We start from the raw sequence: 17,580 nt of genomic DNA on the forward strand, positions 1-17,580 counted from the left end.
TGCATAAATATATTAGTTGCTGATCAAAATGTGTCATTCACTGCGGCAGTATGTAAAATCAGAATGCTAAATGTTACAAGAGAACTGTCTACCTGCATGAGTTAGGGCCAAGTGCATGCACTGGGCTTTGAGATCCTTGAAACAAAAGCAAAAATTATATTATAGCAGGATTATGTTGCTGTTGCCTTTTGGAATAGACATTAGATAGCTTACCTCAAGCACTGCTCGTGCCTGATAAGAGGATGTAAGCCTTGTAAAAATGTAAGCTGCACTTTTTCAGTAACTTCCTCCCAAATTACTCTTCTCATTCTGTCCACATCAGAACTGATAAAACAGTGTTAAAAAACAGCCAGTGTAAGTCAAAATGGAAAGAGTTAACAATATGCTGAGAGACTAACAGGAGAAAAATACCCACAAGATCATATCTTCAGACTACGGTAGGCTTACACTTGTTAATTTAAGAAGCGCAGCTGGTTGTGAAGATGGGGACAATGTGTTCTTGTTGCACACAGAAGCAGCTGTAATGAAGTATTACAGGAACAGGTCGTGGATGTGTCATCTAAAACAAACTCTGAATCTACTCTCTGGGCATCTACAGTTGCTTGCAGCTTGTTAGCTGTTCATCTTAGCTACTTTTTTCCCTACTCCTGGGTTGGAATTGCAGCTGGCCAGGAAAAGGAAGAGGTACATGAGAAATTTGTCCTTCCTGGATGTGCAAGAACTAGGGAGCATTGTTTCAGATTTTTTTTCACTTTGCCTTCTACTTTCTACTTCTACTACTTCTCTGAAAGGGTGGTCAGGCACTGGAATGGGCTGCCCAGAGAGGTGGTGGAGTCACCGACCCTGGTGGTGTTCAAAGAGCGTTTGGATGTTGTGTTGAGGGACATGGTTTAGCGAGAACCATTGGTGAAGGGCGAATGGTTGGACTGGATCATCCTGTGGGTCTTTTCCAACCTTAGCGATTCTATGATTCTATGCCCATGGAATGACTGAAAAAAAAAAAAAAAAAATTAAATTGATAGAGAACTTGAACTTCTAAGGACCAAGGAAGACAGAACATTCTGTGGAACTTAAACCATTTTCCCCTGTTTTAATTTCTTTGAAGTAATGTTCATGCTTTCTGAGTATATCTTGTTATTCACAAGGAGCTGAGGTTTGGGGTTATCTGCCTCCCCAAGCTTTCTTTGTACTTATAAACAGGCAAAGCAGCTGGAATTAAAAGGAGAAAGATAGGATTGGAACCTTGCAGGGCTCCTGAGATCCAGGGCCTTGTTGTTCAGCCAGATAAGCACTGTGTTCTGTAAGGGGCGGCACTGCTCTCCTACTTGTTGGGATCCCTCCAGGCATGGTAGGACACACTGGTCCATTAGGGCTGCTGGACTCCCACCTTCTCCCTTCAGCAGCTTGAACTGACTGGCTGTCTTTCAGTGCCACTTGCAGGAAAGCACTCCTGACGTTCTCAGGCAAATTTCTATTATTTGATTATTATCGTCATACTCCATCATACTGTTGTTGTATCACATAGAATCCTTTCCAGTGGTCACTTGCATAAATTATAGGAAGTTTAAGCATTTTTATTTTTAACAACTAGAGATGATTTCCACCAAAAGTTAAAAAACTAACAAACAACATCCCCTCTCTTCTCCCCCCCCCCCAGAAATACCAACCAAAAACAAGTTAAACTTTTGCTAAGTGGAAAAAGTAGCCAAAGCTCTTGTGCATGCAGTGCCAGCAGTGGAAGCAGACGTTTTAAGAGTGCTTATAGAACAGAACAGTTCCAGCACTGAAGGTACTGTAGGTATTTCCGTAGTGGGATATAAATACGCAGTACTCAAGTCTAGCTTGTAAAGAAGGTACAAAGCAATCATCTGAAAGTGCGACCAATCGCTTCTCGTTGTTCTGAATCCTCTTAACTGCTCCTTCAAGTGCTGCTTATTTTGCTAATGGTACCGATTGCTCTATGAAGAGAGCGGCCCTGACTGCATATGCTCTGAAGTGGGCAGGGTTCAGAACATTCTCTCTTTGCCTAACTTCTTTCTCAGCCCTGCTCTGCTTGAAGGCCTGGCAGATTTGCAAAAGTAAGTTCTGTGCATAGGACTGATTGCTTGTGCGAGAAGGTGGATTTTCAGAAAGTGTGTTCTACTGCTACGTACGTTGCGTACATATGTCAAAGTTATGGAGAATTTCATGAGCAATCTCTTAAAATCTGTGATACTTTTTATTTTTTTTCTCTCCTTTTTCTCTCCTTCCCTTCTCTAATTCTCTTCTCCTTCCCTTCTCTCCCTCTTTTTTTTTTTTTTTTTCTGTTTGCATTGTTTTGGCAAATAAAAGAGGTTTTGAAGTGGTCTATGGAGAAAAATAATAGTATTGTAAACCATAAAGGACATGAATGAAGCTAACTTAAAGCTAAGCAGAATTTCAGGTTGGAAACTCTGCTTTAAAATAATTCTGAGTTGAAATACATCGTTCCAAGCTTATGTATTACCTGCACCTTGTAAGGCCTGAAGCCAGCCTCATGGCATGTGGTAAGCATGCCGCATAGTGGAGCGTTTGGTGGAGTATTACAGCCTCATGCTATGCAGAACTGCAATAGTTGTGGTTGTCTGCAGAAGGAGCTGCTAACAAAAGCAAAACAGTTATATGTGGTTATGGACCAAACAACTGTAATTGCTCTTTGGCTGTGGGCTCTGTGGGAATCCATTGTGTGTCTCAGAATATTTCCCCAATGCTGTGATCTTCAAAATTATGTTAGGCCTTAAAGTTATGAGGGGTAAGTATGCTTAATCTGTGTCCTTTTTAATAAACTAAGAAATGCAGACAAAGCAGAAATTAGCACAGACTGCAAAGGTCAGACTTCTGAATCATCTGTGATTATGTTGAGGCTCTACAGTGAAACGTTAATGCTTCCATTACATACCTGTTCACTGCTGGTGTCTATACACCAGTTTATACGTTGCTTTCATTGTGAAGTGCAGGATGCAAATGCAAGGTCCTGGGTCAGTGTCAGTAATGCTGTTTGGTGAGGCAAAAAGTCAGTGGTGCTTCTTGTAGAGTTGCTTTGTTTTAAGAAGAAAAAGTATATAAGGAGGGCATGCTTGTAAGAAATAGGACTTTATTGACGTAAACTAGTTTATGCAGAAACAGTGCAAAAATACCATGTGCTAATAAAGGTGGGGAATCAAAGAAACAGCTGGAAGGGCTGAACATTTGGGGCATTCTTGTTTCTGATGTGATTTGTCTTTATGCGCCTTCAGGGAAAAAAAAAATAAATTCAATAAAGGACAAGTAATAAAAAAGAGCCTTGGGATTTACAGTGCTTCTGAGGGGAGAAAAGGAAAACAAAGAGAGAACTTTTTTTTTTTTAGATGTCTATCACTGTTGACACAAAGATCCAAATCTTGATTTAGAAGGAGGAACAGAAGTGGACAGAGGGTGCACTTTCATATCATAGTGAAAAAAGCTAAGAAGGAATGACAAGTTACCAGTATTTCTAAACTACTTTGCTGTGATGTCCAGTGTAGTGTTTCTAGAATGTCCTACACATCAGCCAGTAGGCTGCAAAATATAGTGGTAGTGAATGAGTAGAAAACAAAATAAATTGTGTTGCTGTGCCAGTTTCCTTTATTTATCCTGAGATTAAATCTGTAGTTTATATATATATTTTTTCTTAAACCGTAAGTGCTGGTTCTGAACGACAACTGATAGCTATGCTAGGCTCTCTGGTTCCTCTTCTATGGAAACTCTGCATTAGCATAATGTAGGCTAAAAGGCTGTCTGGTAGAAAAAGCTGTACAGCAGAAAGGTTGGAGGTCAGCTGCCCAAATCTGCTGTTCCATTGTCTGCCACGGAAAATGTACCTCTCAGTACCATGTCTGACTGCAATGGAGGATATTGTTAGAGCCGATGGTTGCTGCCAGCCTATTTCTGACAAGGAGACCTCTGTGCCCACAAGGCAGTGCAGCACCCAGCCCATCAGAACTCTGATAAAATTGCTTTTTTCTTGAAAGTTTTTCTGACTCAATCTTGTTTACTTAGAAGTGCCATTCCTCAGGTTATGCTCTGTGGCATTTCTCATCACTTTGTGGTATCTTCAGATGGTTTCTTATTTTTTTTTCTGTGGAGACCAGGAATAAAAATTCAGACAGTGCGATGTGAGAGGGTTCTTCCCAGACACAGAATGTGCCAAATTGCCGTAGACGTGGGCAGGAGCCACAGTGTCTCTAAAGGAGCTGAGCATTCTGCCAGTGCCCCCTCCATCCTGTATTCCCAGAACAATTTGAATGTTGTGTCACAGCCGTGTGCCATTTTGAGATCTGCACAGACTGCGTTTTTCTTCTTCTGAAAATGAAGGAGTGCACAGCTTTGTATCAGGGGTGGCTGTGGGGGTGATGTGCCCTCTCCTCCCTCAGCTAAACTCCGCGCCTTCCGCAGCTGCTCCCGAAGTAAGGCAAAATATTCAAACTAGTGTTGTGAGTGTACATTCTGTGCCTAAGTTACACAAGCAGCTTTCCTGAAAATGGCATGCTTGGAAGATTCATGTTTAAAAACTCCTTGAAGTGTAATAAATCTAAGAATAAAACCTAATAAAGCATTCCACCTCAGTCTTCTCTTCTTGTTTCCCACTCCTGTTGTGTGCTGCCTGGAGATGAGATGATAACGCCTTTGAAACAGAGATGATCTTTTATGAAGTGTGTCTGAATAAGATCTATCCCAGTATCCCAGGCTCCCGGAGAGGTAATATTGCTATGGGTACATTGTCCTTAACTTCAGACATGTATGTCTGAGCTTGCTTTATTAGCAGGAGAGGAAAAGCAATCTTTCCTGGAATGGGGTTCATCTTGTTCCACAGGTGGAAGGCTGCTTGAAAACTCAGCCCCCACGTCCCTTTGTAAGAGGCACTGGATGAGTTTGTTAAGCCACATAGTGCTATTTATCTCTCTTGGCTTTGTAGGGGATCTTAGGATGTGTCCTTACAGCGTGTATAGCAATACATCCAATGAATAAGTGCTCAGATAGGAAAATGTGGTTTTAATTTCCAGTGGATCATACTGGTAGATAAATCAAATGACAGAATGTCGTGAGGAAGCTATGAAGAACACTGTGTTCAGTCCTTTAAGTGAAAGTCAGAGGGATGGATGCAATGTACACCCAGTGTAGTGCAGAGAGGAAATATCTGAAGCAAAGAGGGAGCTTTAAGTTTGCTCTATTTGCTGCTATTTTTGTTCATTTAATCTGATATCCTTAGGCTGCTGTGGTGAATCCATGCTGCTTCCTTGGCAAATCCATGGGAAGTGGGTGAGGTGAGCGCCCATAGTATGCAACTCAGACCTGGAGTTACTGCTGGGAGGTGCATTATTGGAATATCCTTAGCAGATGTTGTTTTGTGTGTTGCTTTCAACCTAGACAGAAGTTGGGTTTGACAGTTTGTTTGGTAATAAATATTCAGTATTTAATTCCTGGTTTTCTCCAGTAGTATTTATTGCCTTCAGATTGCAGTGCTGTGACAAGGATGTGAAAAATCTGTTGAGTCACTTACCATTTGTCATGTGTTTGTTCCGTTGCTTTTATTCCTCTAGATTAAATTACTAATGAAAAATTGTAGCAATGGTGCTTGAATTGCTCTGTGTGACTTTGTTCCTCAAGTCCATCTTCTCTGTGATTCAGCTTTGGTCTTTACAGCATACTTAGGAGTTCCGAGCACTTTCTGGGTAAGTCATCTTTGGCAGCCAATGGCTGTTGTACAGCAGTGAGTGATGCTGCTGGCACCACTGAGTAGTGCCCTCTGTGCTGCACTGCCTGCAGAGATTTGTGGATTTTGTTCTGGATCTTAAATGTCAGCTTGTCTGTAGGAATGTGATTTTCATTGGTCCTTAGTTTGCTTTGAGCATTGTCTAGATATTCCAAAATATACCAGGAATCCATTGTATATGTGTATTTATTTTTACAAGTCTATTAAAGTAGAAGTTGCCTGAAGTCAGGGGATCTACTTAAGGTATGTGTTGCTGATACCTTAAGGAGCTTTATATCCCTGCGCCACTGAAGTGCACAACAGAAGCTTGAAGGGGCTGGGTTATAGATCCAGCTTTTTTAGCAGTAATTTAAGAATCAACTAGCAATTCATAACCTTTCCATGCAGTTTTGTTTTGTTTTGTTTTTAATGTAAAATACTGCTTCAAGTTGTTAACCTTATCTAATCAAACACTATTTGTTCAGCCTAAGATTAATTTCACTTACAGTCATTGAACAGTTTGGGTTGGAATGAAACTTAGAGGTTAATCCTTAATCCAACCCCTCTATCGTGGTGGTATTGGGGGCTAGATCACGAATATACTTCCGCCTACTATTTTATGTTCAATTCACTTTCCTCTTACTCTTAAAAATAATTTTTTTTTTCTTTTCATTTTACCCCTTCCTTTAAAGGGGAGCTTGTATATCCAATATGCTATAATGTGTGTGGAATGTACTTGCAGAATGTGAGCAGAATGCATTCTGGCAACTGTCACTGATGTGAGCCCGAGGCTACTCTGCAGGACAAGGTTAACCATGAAGTTTGATGCAGAGTCTGGATGCTACAGTGAAACAATGTTTGCCTCAGTGCCAATACTTTGCAACCATGATTTGAATGGAGGAACTCTATAGCTGCTTGGCTGCCAATGTATTGCATGATGAGAGCAGTGACCGCAGAGATGAAGAGAAAAGGGCATCCACAGCATTTGGTGTTTCTGTCCTTGAATATATCCATGCTGGACATACAGCTGCAGCAGTTACCAGTACCCAGTGTCTCAGAGGAATATCATGAAATATCAGTTAGCACAGGAGGCTACGAAAGCTTTTAAAGATTTTTTTTTTCTCCCTTTAAGTAGATCAGGGAAAGAGGTGAACTTCTTTCTAATCATACTCATAAAGATTACGGTCTGTTTTAGCATCATTTTAATGTCATCATTAGAGGAAGTTTGGTTATCTATCTAGTGGAGTATCACCCTCAGCACGCAGTCCATCTTTCAGCATTAGTTATTCAAGTGAAAGCAGTGTGCCAATCTGCAGCGGGCTTCATCTTGGGAGAGCTGCCTAAAGAGATGAGATTTCAGTTATGACAGTTTTTGCAAAGTGAAACATCCGTGGGAGCATTATTTCAGTGTGACACCCTCTGAATACATCGTCTGCCTCAGAATAATCAAGTGATAATCTTTATTATACACAGAGCGTGTAATTTGGATACAAAAATATCTCATGTGGTAAAGCGATGTTTTATCTTCTAACAATTTATTTCAGCTGTGTGACAGAGCTGGAATTGCACAAAGAATAAATGTGATGTTGTACCTGCAGTCTGCATGCAATACATTGATAAGTTTCGTTCTACTTCCCACATAGGTTGGGCTGAGGTACATCATCGCTATATGCCATGCTTCCCTGCATGTCAGGTATGATGCATGCTTGCTGTAGGACATGCTTTAAGAAAGACAATTTCCTGAGATGCCAGCAAATAATTGAGCTGCTGCTTGTTGGCATCTATCTGATCTACCTGGAAGAATGGACCGAATGGATATAAGGGGTAATGGTTTTCTTATGCTGGTTTAGACTGTTACTGAGTGTACTTTTTCAGTTTTTATCAGCAGCATTCCCAAACCTTCATTCTGCTTTGCTGTTCATCATTCTGCCACTGGGACCTTTGCTTTTCTCAGCACGGAGAAGGAACAGAGGAATCAAGTATGGGGCTGTGCTGCAGCTGCTGCCAACAGATGGACCAAGACTTTGGGTGTATTGTACTGGGATGGGAGACATAGAGGGAGATGTAAAATCAAAGGCCTGAAGTGGGAGTGGTAGAGGATGAGGGGATGTGGAGGCATTCAGATGAAGTGCAGTTCTGTTTATGTTTTCAGACAAAAATGCTTTAGTTTCCTGTTATGACAGATTCTCACCAGTTTTATAATATCTATGACGTGATAAACAAATCTTGCTTAGGAAGCAAAGACTTTGGAGTTCTATGTAAGGTTGTATTTCTTTTTTCTTTTTCTCCTCACAAGTTTAATAGAAGCAAAACTTAAACACGTGCTTCATATGTACTGCAGTTCCACCCCTACAGGGTTAATGTTTTTTTCAATAGCCAAGTTAAGTTTTAAGCATCGTAATGGTTTCAGAAAATACCAATTAATTAAGGGGTTGGATTCCTGATTTTGTTTTATAAGATAGAGAAAGCTGAAAAATGCACCGTACCACAGAATAAGTTGAGCACAATGGGTTTGAGATGGTGCAACCCATTCCCAAATCATAAGGTAGGATATTTTCAATGTGAGCTACCAATTTATTGGTATCCCGTATTCCAGTGCGAATGAGAGGAGACTATTAAGACTGCACGGTGCCAGTCCATCCTTGAGAGAGATGAGCATGTTGGTGAGCTCTGCTCCTTTGGACATGAGGTAATTTTCTTGTATTGTGTCATTATGGAATGAGATGGAACGATGCTCTTCCGTGCAGGGAATCAGGCATTCAGAGGCTGTGAATTTCCTGAGATCAATTTGAAATAGCAACAGTGAGAGAAAGCGCAGCTGTTTGTCTTCAAGCTTAAAGTTTCAGCATTTTAAAGAACGTTTCTACAACCCTTCCTCAGAGTTCTTTTAAGTTTCGTGGTCTTCGTGACATCTTCGCGTTCAGTCAAACTGCAACACTCCTCACAACAGAGTACTGTGTAATTCATTTTCTTATTTTTACTATGAATTAATTAGGAACAGAATGTATTGTATCAAAGATATCCCACGGCTCACAGGGGTTGGCAGGGAGGCTTTGGGAAAACATTCACCCACGCTTGAACTTCGGAAGCAGCAGGTAGTGCTGTTGGTGAGTGTGAGCGTTGGTGAGCTACTTGTGTTCTTAGCGAAGTGACCACTGGCGCTGCAGAATGGCAGTGTGTGTTCAGGTCGGGTGTTAGGCAGAATTTCTTCTCAGCAAGAGTGGTGTGAGGCACTGGCACAGGCTGCCCGGGGAGTGCTGGTCACTGTCCCTGGTGGTGTTCAAGAAAAGGGTGAATGTGGCACTGAGGGACGTGGCTACTGGGCACGGTGGGGATGGGTGGGTGGTTGGATTAGATGATTTTAGAGGTCTTTTCTAATCTCAGTGATCCTGTACGTAAAGGGGAGCTTTGTTTTACTGAGCAGTATCCCTTACCGGACGGCCGCCACTCCCCCCCGCCCATCCCGCGACCCACGGCTCCGGGGGCCATAAATCCCTCCCGCCGGCCGCCGTCGCCGGGCCGCGGCACGATGGAGGCGGACGGCCGGGCGCTGCGCTGCGTGCTGGCCGCCGTGGGACTGCTGTCGGCGCTCAGCGCGGCGGGGACGCTGTTCCTGCTGGTGCAGTGGCGGGAGCTGAGCGCGGCGCTGCGGGAGTTGGAGGCGGCGCGGATCCCCGCGGCCAACGGCTCCGTGCGGGACCCGCTGGGCTCAGCCGGGCCCGGCCACCCGCCCCCTGCCCGCAGCAGGAGGAGCCGCCGCGGGCACGTGCGTGCCGAGAGCGAGGAGATGCTGATGATGCTCACCTACTCCATGGTGCCGGTAGGGCGGCGCGCCACGTGCGGACCCGCGCGCTGGTTGTGGTTCGGTCAGATGCTTAGAGCAGCCCTGTGTGATGTCTTTATTGATGAGGGGATCGAGTGCGCCCTCGGTAAGCTGGCGGATGACGCCAAGTTGGGGGGAAGCGTCGATCTGCCTGAGAGTAGGAAGGTGCTACAGAGGGACCTGGTTAGCCGGGCTGAGGCTAACTGCGTGCACTTAGGCACGACTAAGTGCTGGGTCCTGCATTTTGGTCACAGCAACCCCATGCTCCGCTGCAGGCTTGGGGCAGAGTGGCTGAAAGCTGCGTGGAGGAAAAGGATGTGGGGGTGTTAGCAGACTGTGGTGGAACATGGGCCAGCAGTGTGCCCAGGTGGCCAAGAAGGCCAACAGCATCCTGGCTTGTGTCAGAGATTGCACAGGCAGCAGGAGCTGGAGGTGGTGGTCCCTGTGCACTGGCACCGGTGAGGCCACACCTCGAGTGCTGTGTTTGGTTTGGGCCCCTCTCTGCAAGAAAGACATTGAGGCCCTGGAGTGTGTCCAGAGAAGGGTTGTGAAGGGTCTGGAGCACAGGTGTTATGGGGAGAGGCTGAGGGAACTGGGATGGGTCAGTCTGGAGGAAAGGAGGCACAGGGAAACCTCATCGCTCTCTGCAACTGCCTGAAAGGAGGTTGTGGTGAGGTGGGTGTCAGGCTCTGCTCCCAGGTAGCAGCAATCAGACAAGACGGAATGGCTTCGAGTCGTGCTAGGGAAGGTTCTGGCTGGATATCAGGGACAATTTCTTCACAGAAAGAGTGGTGGTGCATTGGCACAGGCTGCCCAGGGAGGAGGTGGAGTCACTGTCCCTGGAGGTGTTCAAGGAAAGGGTGGATGTAGCACTGAGTGACGTAGTGGGGATGAGTTGATGGCTGGGCTGAGTGATCTTATTGGTCATTCCAACCTTAATGATTCTATGATTCTCTGAGTCTGAGTGACTCACAAATAAATTCAGTGAAGAAAATGTTCGGATTCTTGTACTCTTTGAATGCTGTTAAAACTGCTGTTGGTGCAGTTGGATAGTTGTGACAGTGGCAGCTACGTGTGCCACCTCTCTGTGGTTAAGTGACATGTATGGAGCAAACAAATTTTATTGTGCTCTCCAAATTCAACTGAGTGACGTGAAGTGTATTTTAACAGCACGACAAGATTGTCCACTTGTGCCCCTCCTCTGTTCAAATCAAGATGTGCTCCATTAAAATATATTGATGGAAAGGCTGTTGGCTCCTCATGGCTGAGCTGGAGGCTGTGCTGCAGGCTGCTCACTGTAACGTGCTTTCTGAATGCTGTGCTTGTAACTGTCGTGTGGATTGCACTGAGTGGCAGATATAATGCTGAGATAATTGCAGGGCTTCGGAGTGAGCTGTAATCACTTCAATGATCTCAACAAAACCACTGAGATTAAAATGCAGTTTGAATTAGAGAATGCTTGGACAAGGTGTATTTTACAAATTACAGCATAGAAGACTGGTTTTCGATGAGGGGAAGGAGAACAAGCAAATCCTGACATGCAACAGCAGTTGAGCTAAGTTAGGTTGAATCCGAAGCTTTTCGGAACGACTGAGACTCAGAAAGGCAGTGGGACCAGGTGCCCACTGGGTCAGGGCTGGTGCTGTATGGGGACAAAGTGTTTGAAATTATAACACAAAGAGAAAAATAATAGAAAGGCCTACAACAGAAGGGGAAAGAACTGCTTTATAATGGCCAAGAAGATGATTTGTGGAATTATAGTATGGGTATTTCTGCTCTAGATTAGAGGCATCTATATGAATGTTGGTTGGATTTTGTAAAGTGTGTCGCTGTTTGGCTGAGGTATTTTGAATGGGTGAGGGTCCTCTCCAAGGCTGCCAGTCTCAGTGATTCCAAGGCAAGACATCTCTTACGTGGAACACAGGAAATCTCCCTCATGGTATATGCTATGCTGGAAAAGTACCCATTGTTTATAAACATGAAATAGAATTGAGTGCAGTGTTCATTGGCTGATGTCAGCTTTGAATACCTCACACTGGCAGTCAGTACATGTGCAGTTACACATTTGGATTACAGTAACAGGTGAACATGGATGCTTGGATGATGCGTGGAACTGACTGCCAAGTATTTTCTGAATGTTTTCCGTAGGGTTTACAATGAGGTGAATCACAGAGAATCACTGCACGAGGAAGTGGTTGGTGTCTCAGTGTAAGAACAGGTCTAAATGCTTTACTCTTACAAGCACAATAATGGTATCTTTGTTTTTGTGAATCAGACCATTTTCTTTGAGCTGTCGTGGTCTACCTTGTTTTGAACTTAATTTCTTTGCAACATTAGGTCCGAGTGATGGTGGATTTATGTAACAGCACAAAAGGGATATGCTTAACAGGTATGTTAATGCCATGAACGTTACATTTATTTTTACCCTCAGCAATACAGAATCACAGTGTTTTCAAAGAACTTGGGGTAGATAAGGTTTTACATGACAAATTTTGTGATTTATCAAAATTCATGTATATACATATATATACACACACATACACACAAACACGTATATTTACATGTATATATGTGTGTATATCATTTGCATTATTTACTTAAAAAAGATAGCAGGTGCTACTTTGGGACTTACCTACACCTACTTATAAGTGCTGGAAGTTTAGGAGCTCTGTTGAACCCACGTTTCCTTGGGCTCCAGAGTTGTGATTTCCCCTACTCAATGCCTTCTGCAGCTTTCTGCTCTCCTGACTTGATTAGTCCTTGCTTTCTCTGCTGTCACCCTTTCTACTACCTTTCAAGCACCTTTCTTACTTATCTTATGCTGTTACAAGGGTAATTAAAATCCTCAGAGTCTAAGATGACATACAAATTCTAGGCACTAATGCACATAAATTCGTGGTGTGGGAGAGACATTCAGTTACTGGAAAACTGGCAGTAAGTTATTAACTGCTGCTACTGTCAGTGCTGATTAAAAGTGATAATCTCTGTGATGGCATTATAAAATGGTTTTTACTTTACTCATGGTATTTTCTTGTTAATGCTGGCAAGTGTCATCTGTAGGGAAATCCAGGAATTACTGTTATTTGGTCTTAGAGATTTTATTTTTGTTGAAGCAAGGCAATACTCAGTGACTGGATAAAAACGTTCATGGAGCTGATTTGCTCCTTTCATTGCAACAATGACTTTTTTATTGTTATGTTTTTAAATGTGTACTGGGGATCACATAAGAGAAATCTTGTAATAGAAACATTTTCAGGTAATACTTTACTCCTGCATGCTGTGCTTTCTTACCATTAAGGCCTTATACTCAAATTAAGTCAGAAGGAATAAGGCAGATGTTATTGTAATATGCGTTGTAGAATAACTGAGTAAGTCCAGTTTCTACTGCACCAGGCAATCCTCCAGCCAGGTCCAGTGGGGAGTGTGGTGCAGTCCAGAGACCAGTTCCATGTAAAAACAGTGATGTTCAAATGTTTGCTTTCAATACAAAACATGTAAATCCATACGCTTTCCTTTTGACAAGTGATGTGCTTTCCTCCCCTTTTCATTGTTCTGATCTAACGCTCATCACTTTAATCTGAAATTGTTTTTGTTTACTTGCTAGGATAAACTCACTGTTTCTTCTTTCTTGTGTTCTTTTGCATGTTGTTGGTGTAGGCCCCCCAGGTCCCCCAGGTAAGATATTTTGACAGCTGCAGCAGTGGTTTTGGGTAACTGAAACAGTTGTTGATACAGATTTTGAACTATAGAAATGCATCTTTACAGTATAGTCTTCCTTTGCTAATTAGAATGAAGGAAAGTAGAATGACACACAGAGGGTGGTGATGCACTGGAACATGTTGCCCAAGGAGGTTGTGGATGCCCCATCCCTGGAGGCATTCAAGGCCAGGTTGGATGTGGCTCTGGGCAGCCTGGTCTGGTGGTTGGTGACCCTACACATAGCAGGGGGGTTGAAACTAAATGATCATTGTGGTCCTTTTCAACCCAGGCCATTAAAAGACTCTGTGACTACTTGCCTTTATCACTTTCCTACTAATGTCAACCTGTGCCCCCTTGGGGGCAGAAGGGAGGTTCTGCTTTTGTGTTTAATGTTTGTCAGAGCATATTTGTTCAAAGCTAGATGGTGTTCAGAATTTTCAAGTGGCATTTAGGCAAAGAGCTTTATAAAAGAGTAGTTGATTATTTTAATTGAACGCTATAAACAGCTCTTAGAAATGCTGATTATTGATATCTGATGTTATGGTGAATGGTGACATTTCTGTTGTGCTGTTTGGCTTTTTCAGGGCCCCCTGGGCTCGATGGACTGCCCGGCTACAATGGCTCGGATGGAGCCCCGGGTGTCCCAGGCCAAAAGGGAGAACCAGGACTAAATGGAAAAAGAGGAAAAATGGGTATATTTTATTGTTAAAAAAATAAAATAAAATCCTTTCTGACTGTTACATTCAGATGCAATTACTTTTAGACCTTTGTTACAGGGAGAAGGGATTCAGTGTCCACAAAGGATTTGTACATTGCAGAATTCTGTAACGTTCACTACCTTGCACTAAATTTTTGTAGATCACTTCAGACATATTCTAGACAATGAGAGGTGGTATAAATATACTATCAAATATTGCAAATTAAGGCTATGAAATGAAATTAATTGCACTTCAGTATTCTGAATTTGCTTGTAAATAATGTCATTAAGAATATTTCCATTTCTTCAACCTGCCGACATAAGGAATTTTTGACTTCAGAGGGCTTTAAAAATGAAGACTGAGTTTGGGCCAATTGTCGGTGAATGTTTGAGACAGTACGTGGTCTGTCGCTTCAGTGTTCATCAACATTCTTTTTATTTATTTGATGGGAAATGAAAGTGAAAGCCTATTTTAGAGTCAGAGGGCAACTGTGCAGGAGACACTTTTTGGATTTCACCCCCAGACTGTAATTCTGTTTCTGGTTTCACAATTTCAATGTAAATAGTAATACTGTGAGTGGAGGGACAAGCGTTTTGTCCTCAAGAACATACAGATATAACGTGAACCCCTGGCCTGCAAGAACACTTCCATTTCTGGCTGTATGGCTGCTTGCTTCTTTCTTCTAGAGCATAAAATACTGACATGAAGACAGAGAGTGGAACGTTTTGGTGTCACTTGTACAACTACACCATTGTGTTCCTTGTTGCAAAATGCTCCAGCCAAGGTTACACAGGACAAATGAACTTCTTGTTAAAAACGTTACTCTGCTAAATGATCAAGCACAGGAGGTGTACAGAGAGACTGTGCTTGCAACAAGCATAGAGGCATGTGGAGATGTTACTGGGTAGCTACTTTATTGTTCTGCTGGGGCAAGGGAAAATGTTGAAAGTGCAATATGTTGAGCCACCAAACAACTGGGGGGAATGCATTTCGTACTTGAACAGAATGTATTGGTTTTAGGAGCGGTGTGCTTAACACTGGGTAAGTGTTCTTTGTACTGAAATGCTTTTTATTTCTAGGTGTGCCAGGACCAAAAGGTGATCAAGGAGAGAAAGGAGAACCTGGAGAAATAGGTTTACCTGGCAAGGATGGTATGCCTGGTGTAAAAGGTGCAAGAGGAGCAAAGGGAGAAAAGGGGGATGCAAACAATGATGTGATATTGGAAGGTAGGAAGAAGCACACTCTTGCAACAGTGTACATGGAAAAATAGACACTCTGCTTCTGTAGTATGAACCTGCTTCATAAGAGTTGGACCAACAAACCCAGCTACTTTATCCACAGTGAAGTTGAGCATTGCTACAGTTCAGATATTAGAATCTCTCAGTAATAGTCTCAAGGGTATGTACAGCTCCAAAAATAAAAAGGACTGCCCAGGGGATTGCGTTCCCTTTATATTGCAGTTCCTCACAAGAAGACTTATGTGGGCCTTGAGTTGAGGTGTACATGAATTCCACCCTTTCCAGGATGTTTCCAGACAGCTGATCTCCTTCTGCTCTTTCATGCAGTGTAGTTTTACTTATGTGTTAGAAAATTAGAGCAGATTTCCACTCAGGAATACATAAAGGAAGCATCATGGCAACTGAACAAGTAAGCTGCTAAAACTGTAGCACTGGAACCTTTTAAACTGAAGTCTTAGAGAACACTGTACAGAAGGCAGTTGTGATTTATAATTCTCTAATATGCCTTTAATCCAGACAGATTAAATTGCATTGATCTGCAAGCTGTAAAGTTCTGGGTGGTTCACATTCCAGGATCCGGACTCCATGATCCTTATGTGTCCCTTTCAACCTGGGATATTCTGTGATACTATGATTCTAAGAATTAGCACTCCGGAGAGTTTATTGAGTTGTACTTTTTCTGTACACAAAAAACTCTTCAGAAGACAGAGCCTATTTTAGAGATCTCTAATAGGTCCATCACGTGGACACTCAGTTCTCTGCAGGTTTCATCCTTGCCTGTGACATTGTGCTTTGCTTTGTACACAGGTGCAAAAGGTGAACCTGGACCACCAGGCCCTCCTGGGCCTCCTGGACCCCCAGGGCCTCCAGGAAAACGTAGAGGTAAAGCACAGCTTCAGGAGAACGTGTACAGCAACAAATGCACAGGTTAGTTCTTTATTCTTTTGAACCTGTCGATAATATCAAAGATTAAGCCCATTGTTCTAAATGTCATGAAACAGTGATTGGCTGCAAATTTCACAGCAGATACTGTTTATAACCAAGATACAAACATCCAAACTGCCAGTTCATAGATTGTCTGCTGAAATGCAGCAGCTGCACTGCCTCTTTCCTCTCCCTCTCCCCTCCCATATAGGGGAGGAGGGAAAAGGTACACACTGATGTTTGGAAATCTTACTCATTCTGTTGTAAAACTCAGCAGCTGTATTTTATATGTATTTGAGGTCTCAAGTCACTGAGGTTTAGACCATTTTGACCGGAAATGTTACTTCAGAGCTTTTCTTATTGGTCACTGAAGCTGTATGAGGTGAGACGAGCTGGTTGCTTGGATGATCTGCAACATGGATTCTATAAACATTGTTGTATTGTGATAACTGGAAAATGTTAGGTTGAGGCATCAGCTGATAATGGAAAGCAAAGAGAAGCTGTTGCTAGAACAGCATTTCTATTTCTAGCTTGAAAATGAAAGGAAACTTTCGGTTTTGGATCTATATACTGGATCTGGCCCTGTTGTCCTTCTGTCCTTTATACCAAAAGGTATTACATTTGATGCCAGAGATATATCTTTCAGTGACTGTTGCTCCCTGTGCAGTCTTAGGTTGAATTTTCCTCCTCACTGAGAAGGTCACAGTGATAGCAAAGAATGTCCCAGGTACTAATTTTCCTTCTTTCACATTTTTCAGAAAAGTATTGAGTTGTCTGTGACAGTGTTGGTTTAGTGGGGTTTCTTTGGAAACTGGCAATGTATGAACTAGAACAAGCAGTGCAAGTGTGAAGTATGCGGAGTAGTTCATAAGTCTCACCATTAATAGAGTGGTATTCATTTGATGTTGCAATAGCACAGTTGAGGAGGGGGAGCATGGTTCTTCTCCAGTTCTAGGAAAAAGTCTTTCAGTGGTAATTGATTCAAAATACTATTCTCCCTTCTTTCTTCTGCCCATTTGTCATTAGCAGCCCTTCACCTTGCAGGCAAGGCACTCAGCATTACGGATGTCTGGCACCTGAATTGTTCAGTGCAAGGAGATAAGTAGTGATTAGATGTTAGCAGTGTCCATTTCAGCTTGTAGGAGTTTTGAGTGATCTAGGACTGGCATGTATAATAACATCATCATTTTTTGGTAAGATGAAATCTTTCTTATTATAAATGCTATTAACCGGTGAATATTCAATGCTGGCTGGAGCATACATCATTTCCGTCTCTTATTCTTAGAATGTAATTGTAGTAGCATGTGAGAATTTTAGTTGGGAGACGCTGGGTACTGAAGCATCAGAATGGAGTCCAAATTGCCTCCTTACAATGGAAAGTTGATAGCTGAGCAGAAATTTGAGGCTATTTGAAATTCAGAAATGTGTGCTGTGCTGTGCAAGATCTAACTAGAGCATTTTGTCAGGTAG

The 17,580-nt window shown here is 42.6% G+C and overlaps 1 protein-coding gene across 3 annotated transcripts in view; it reads left to right on the forward strand.

Moving 5' to 3' along the window:
• GLDN (gliomedin) overlaps positions 1-17,580 on the forward strand; it is a 90,087-nt gene that overhangs the window by 64,747 nt on the left and 7,760 nt on the right. Inside the window, exons 1-6 of one of the 3 annotated variants that reach the window (XM_046899141.1) lie at positions 8,778-8,835; positions 11,889-11,940; positions 13,209-13,226; positions 13,835-13,942; positions 15,028-15,174; positions 15,994-16,113. In XM_046899141.1, coding sequence (XP_046755097.1) covers positions 11,898-11,940; positions 13,209-13,226; positions 13,835-13,942; positions 15,028-15,174; positions 15,994-16,113 — 436 coding nt within the window. In that variant the 5' untranslated portion in view covers positions 8,778-8,835; positions 11,889-11,897. Of the gene's footprint in view, positions 1-8,777; positions 8,836-9,244; positions 9,549-11,888; positions 11,941-13,208; positions 13,227-13,834; positions 13,943-15,027; positions 15,175-15,993; positions 16,114-17,580 lie in introns of those variants that run through there. The other 2 variants (XM_015291961.4, XM_046899142.1) reach the window with 2 other exon arrangements.

This window comes from Gallus gallus, chromosome 10 (genome assembly GCF_016699485.2).
Source record: "Gallus gallus isolate bGalGal1 chromosome 10, bGalGal1.mat.broiler.GRCg7b, whole genome shotgun sequence".
Lineage (NCBI taxonomy): Eukaryota > Metazoa > Chordata > Aves > Galliformes > Phasianidae > Gallus > Gallus gallus.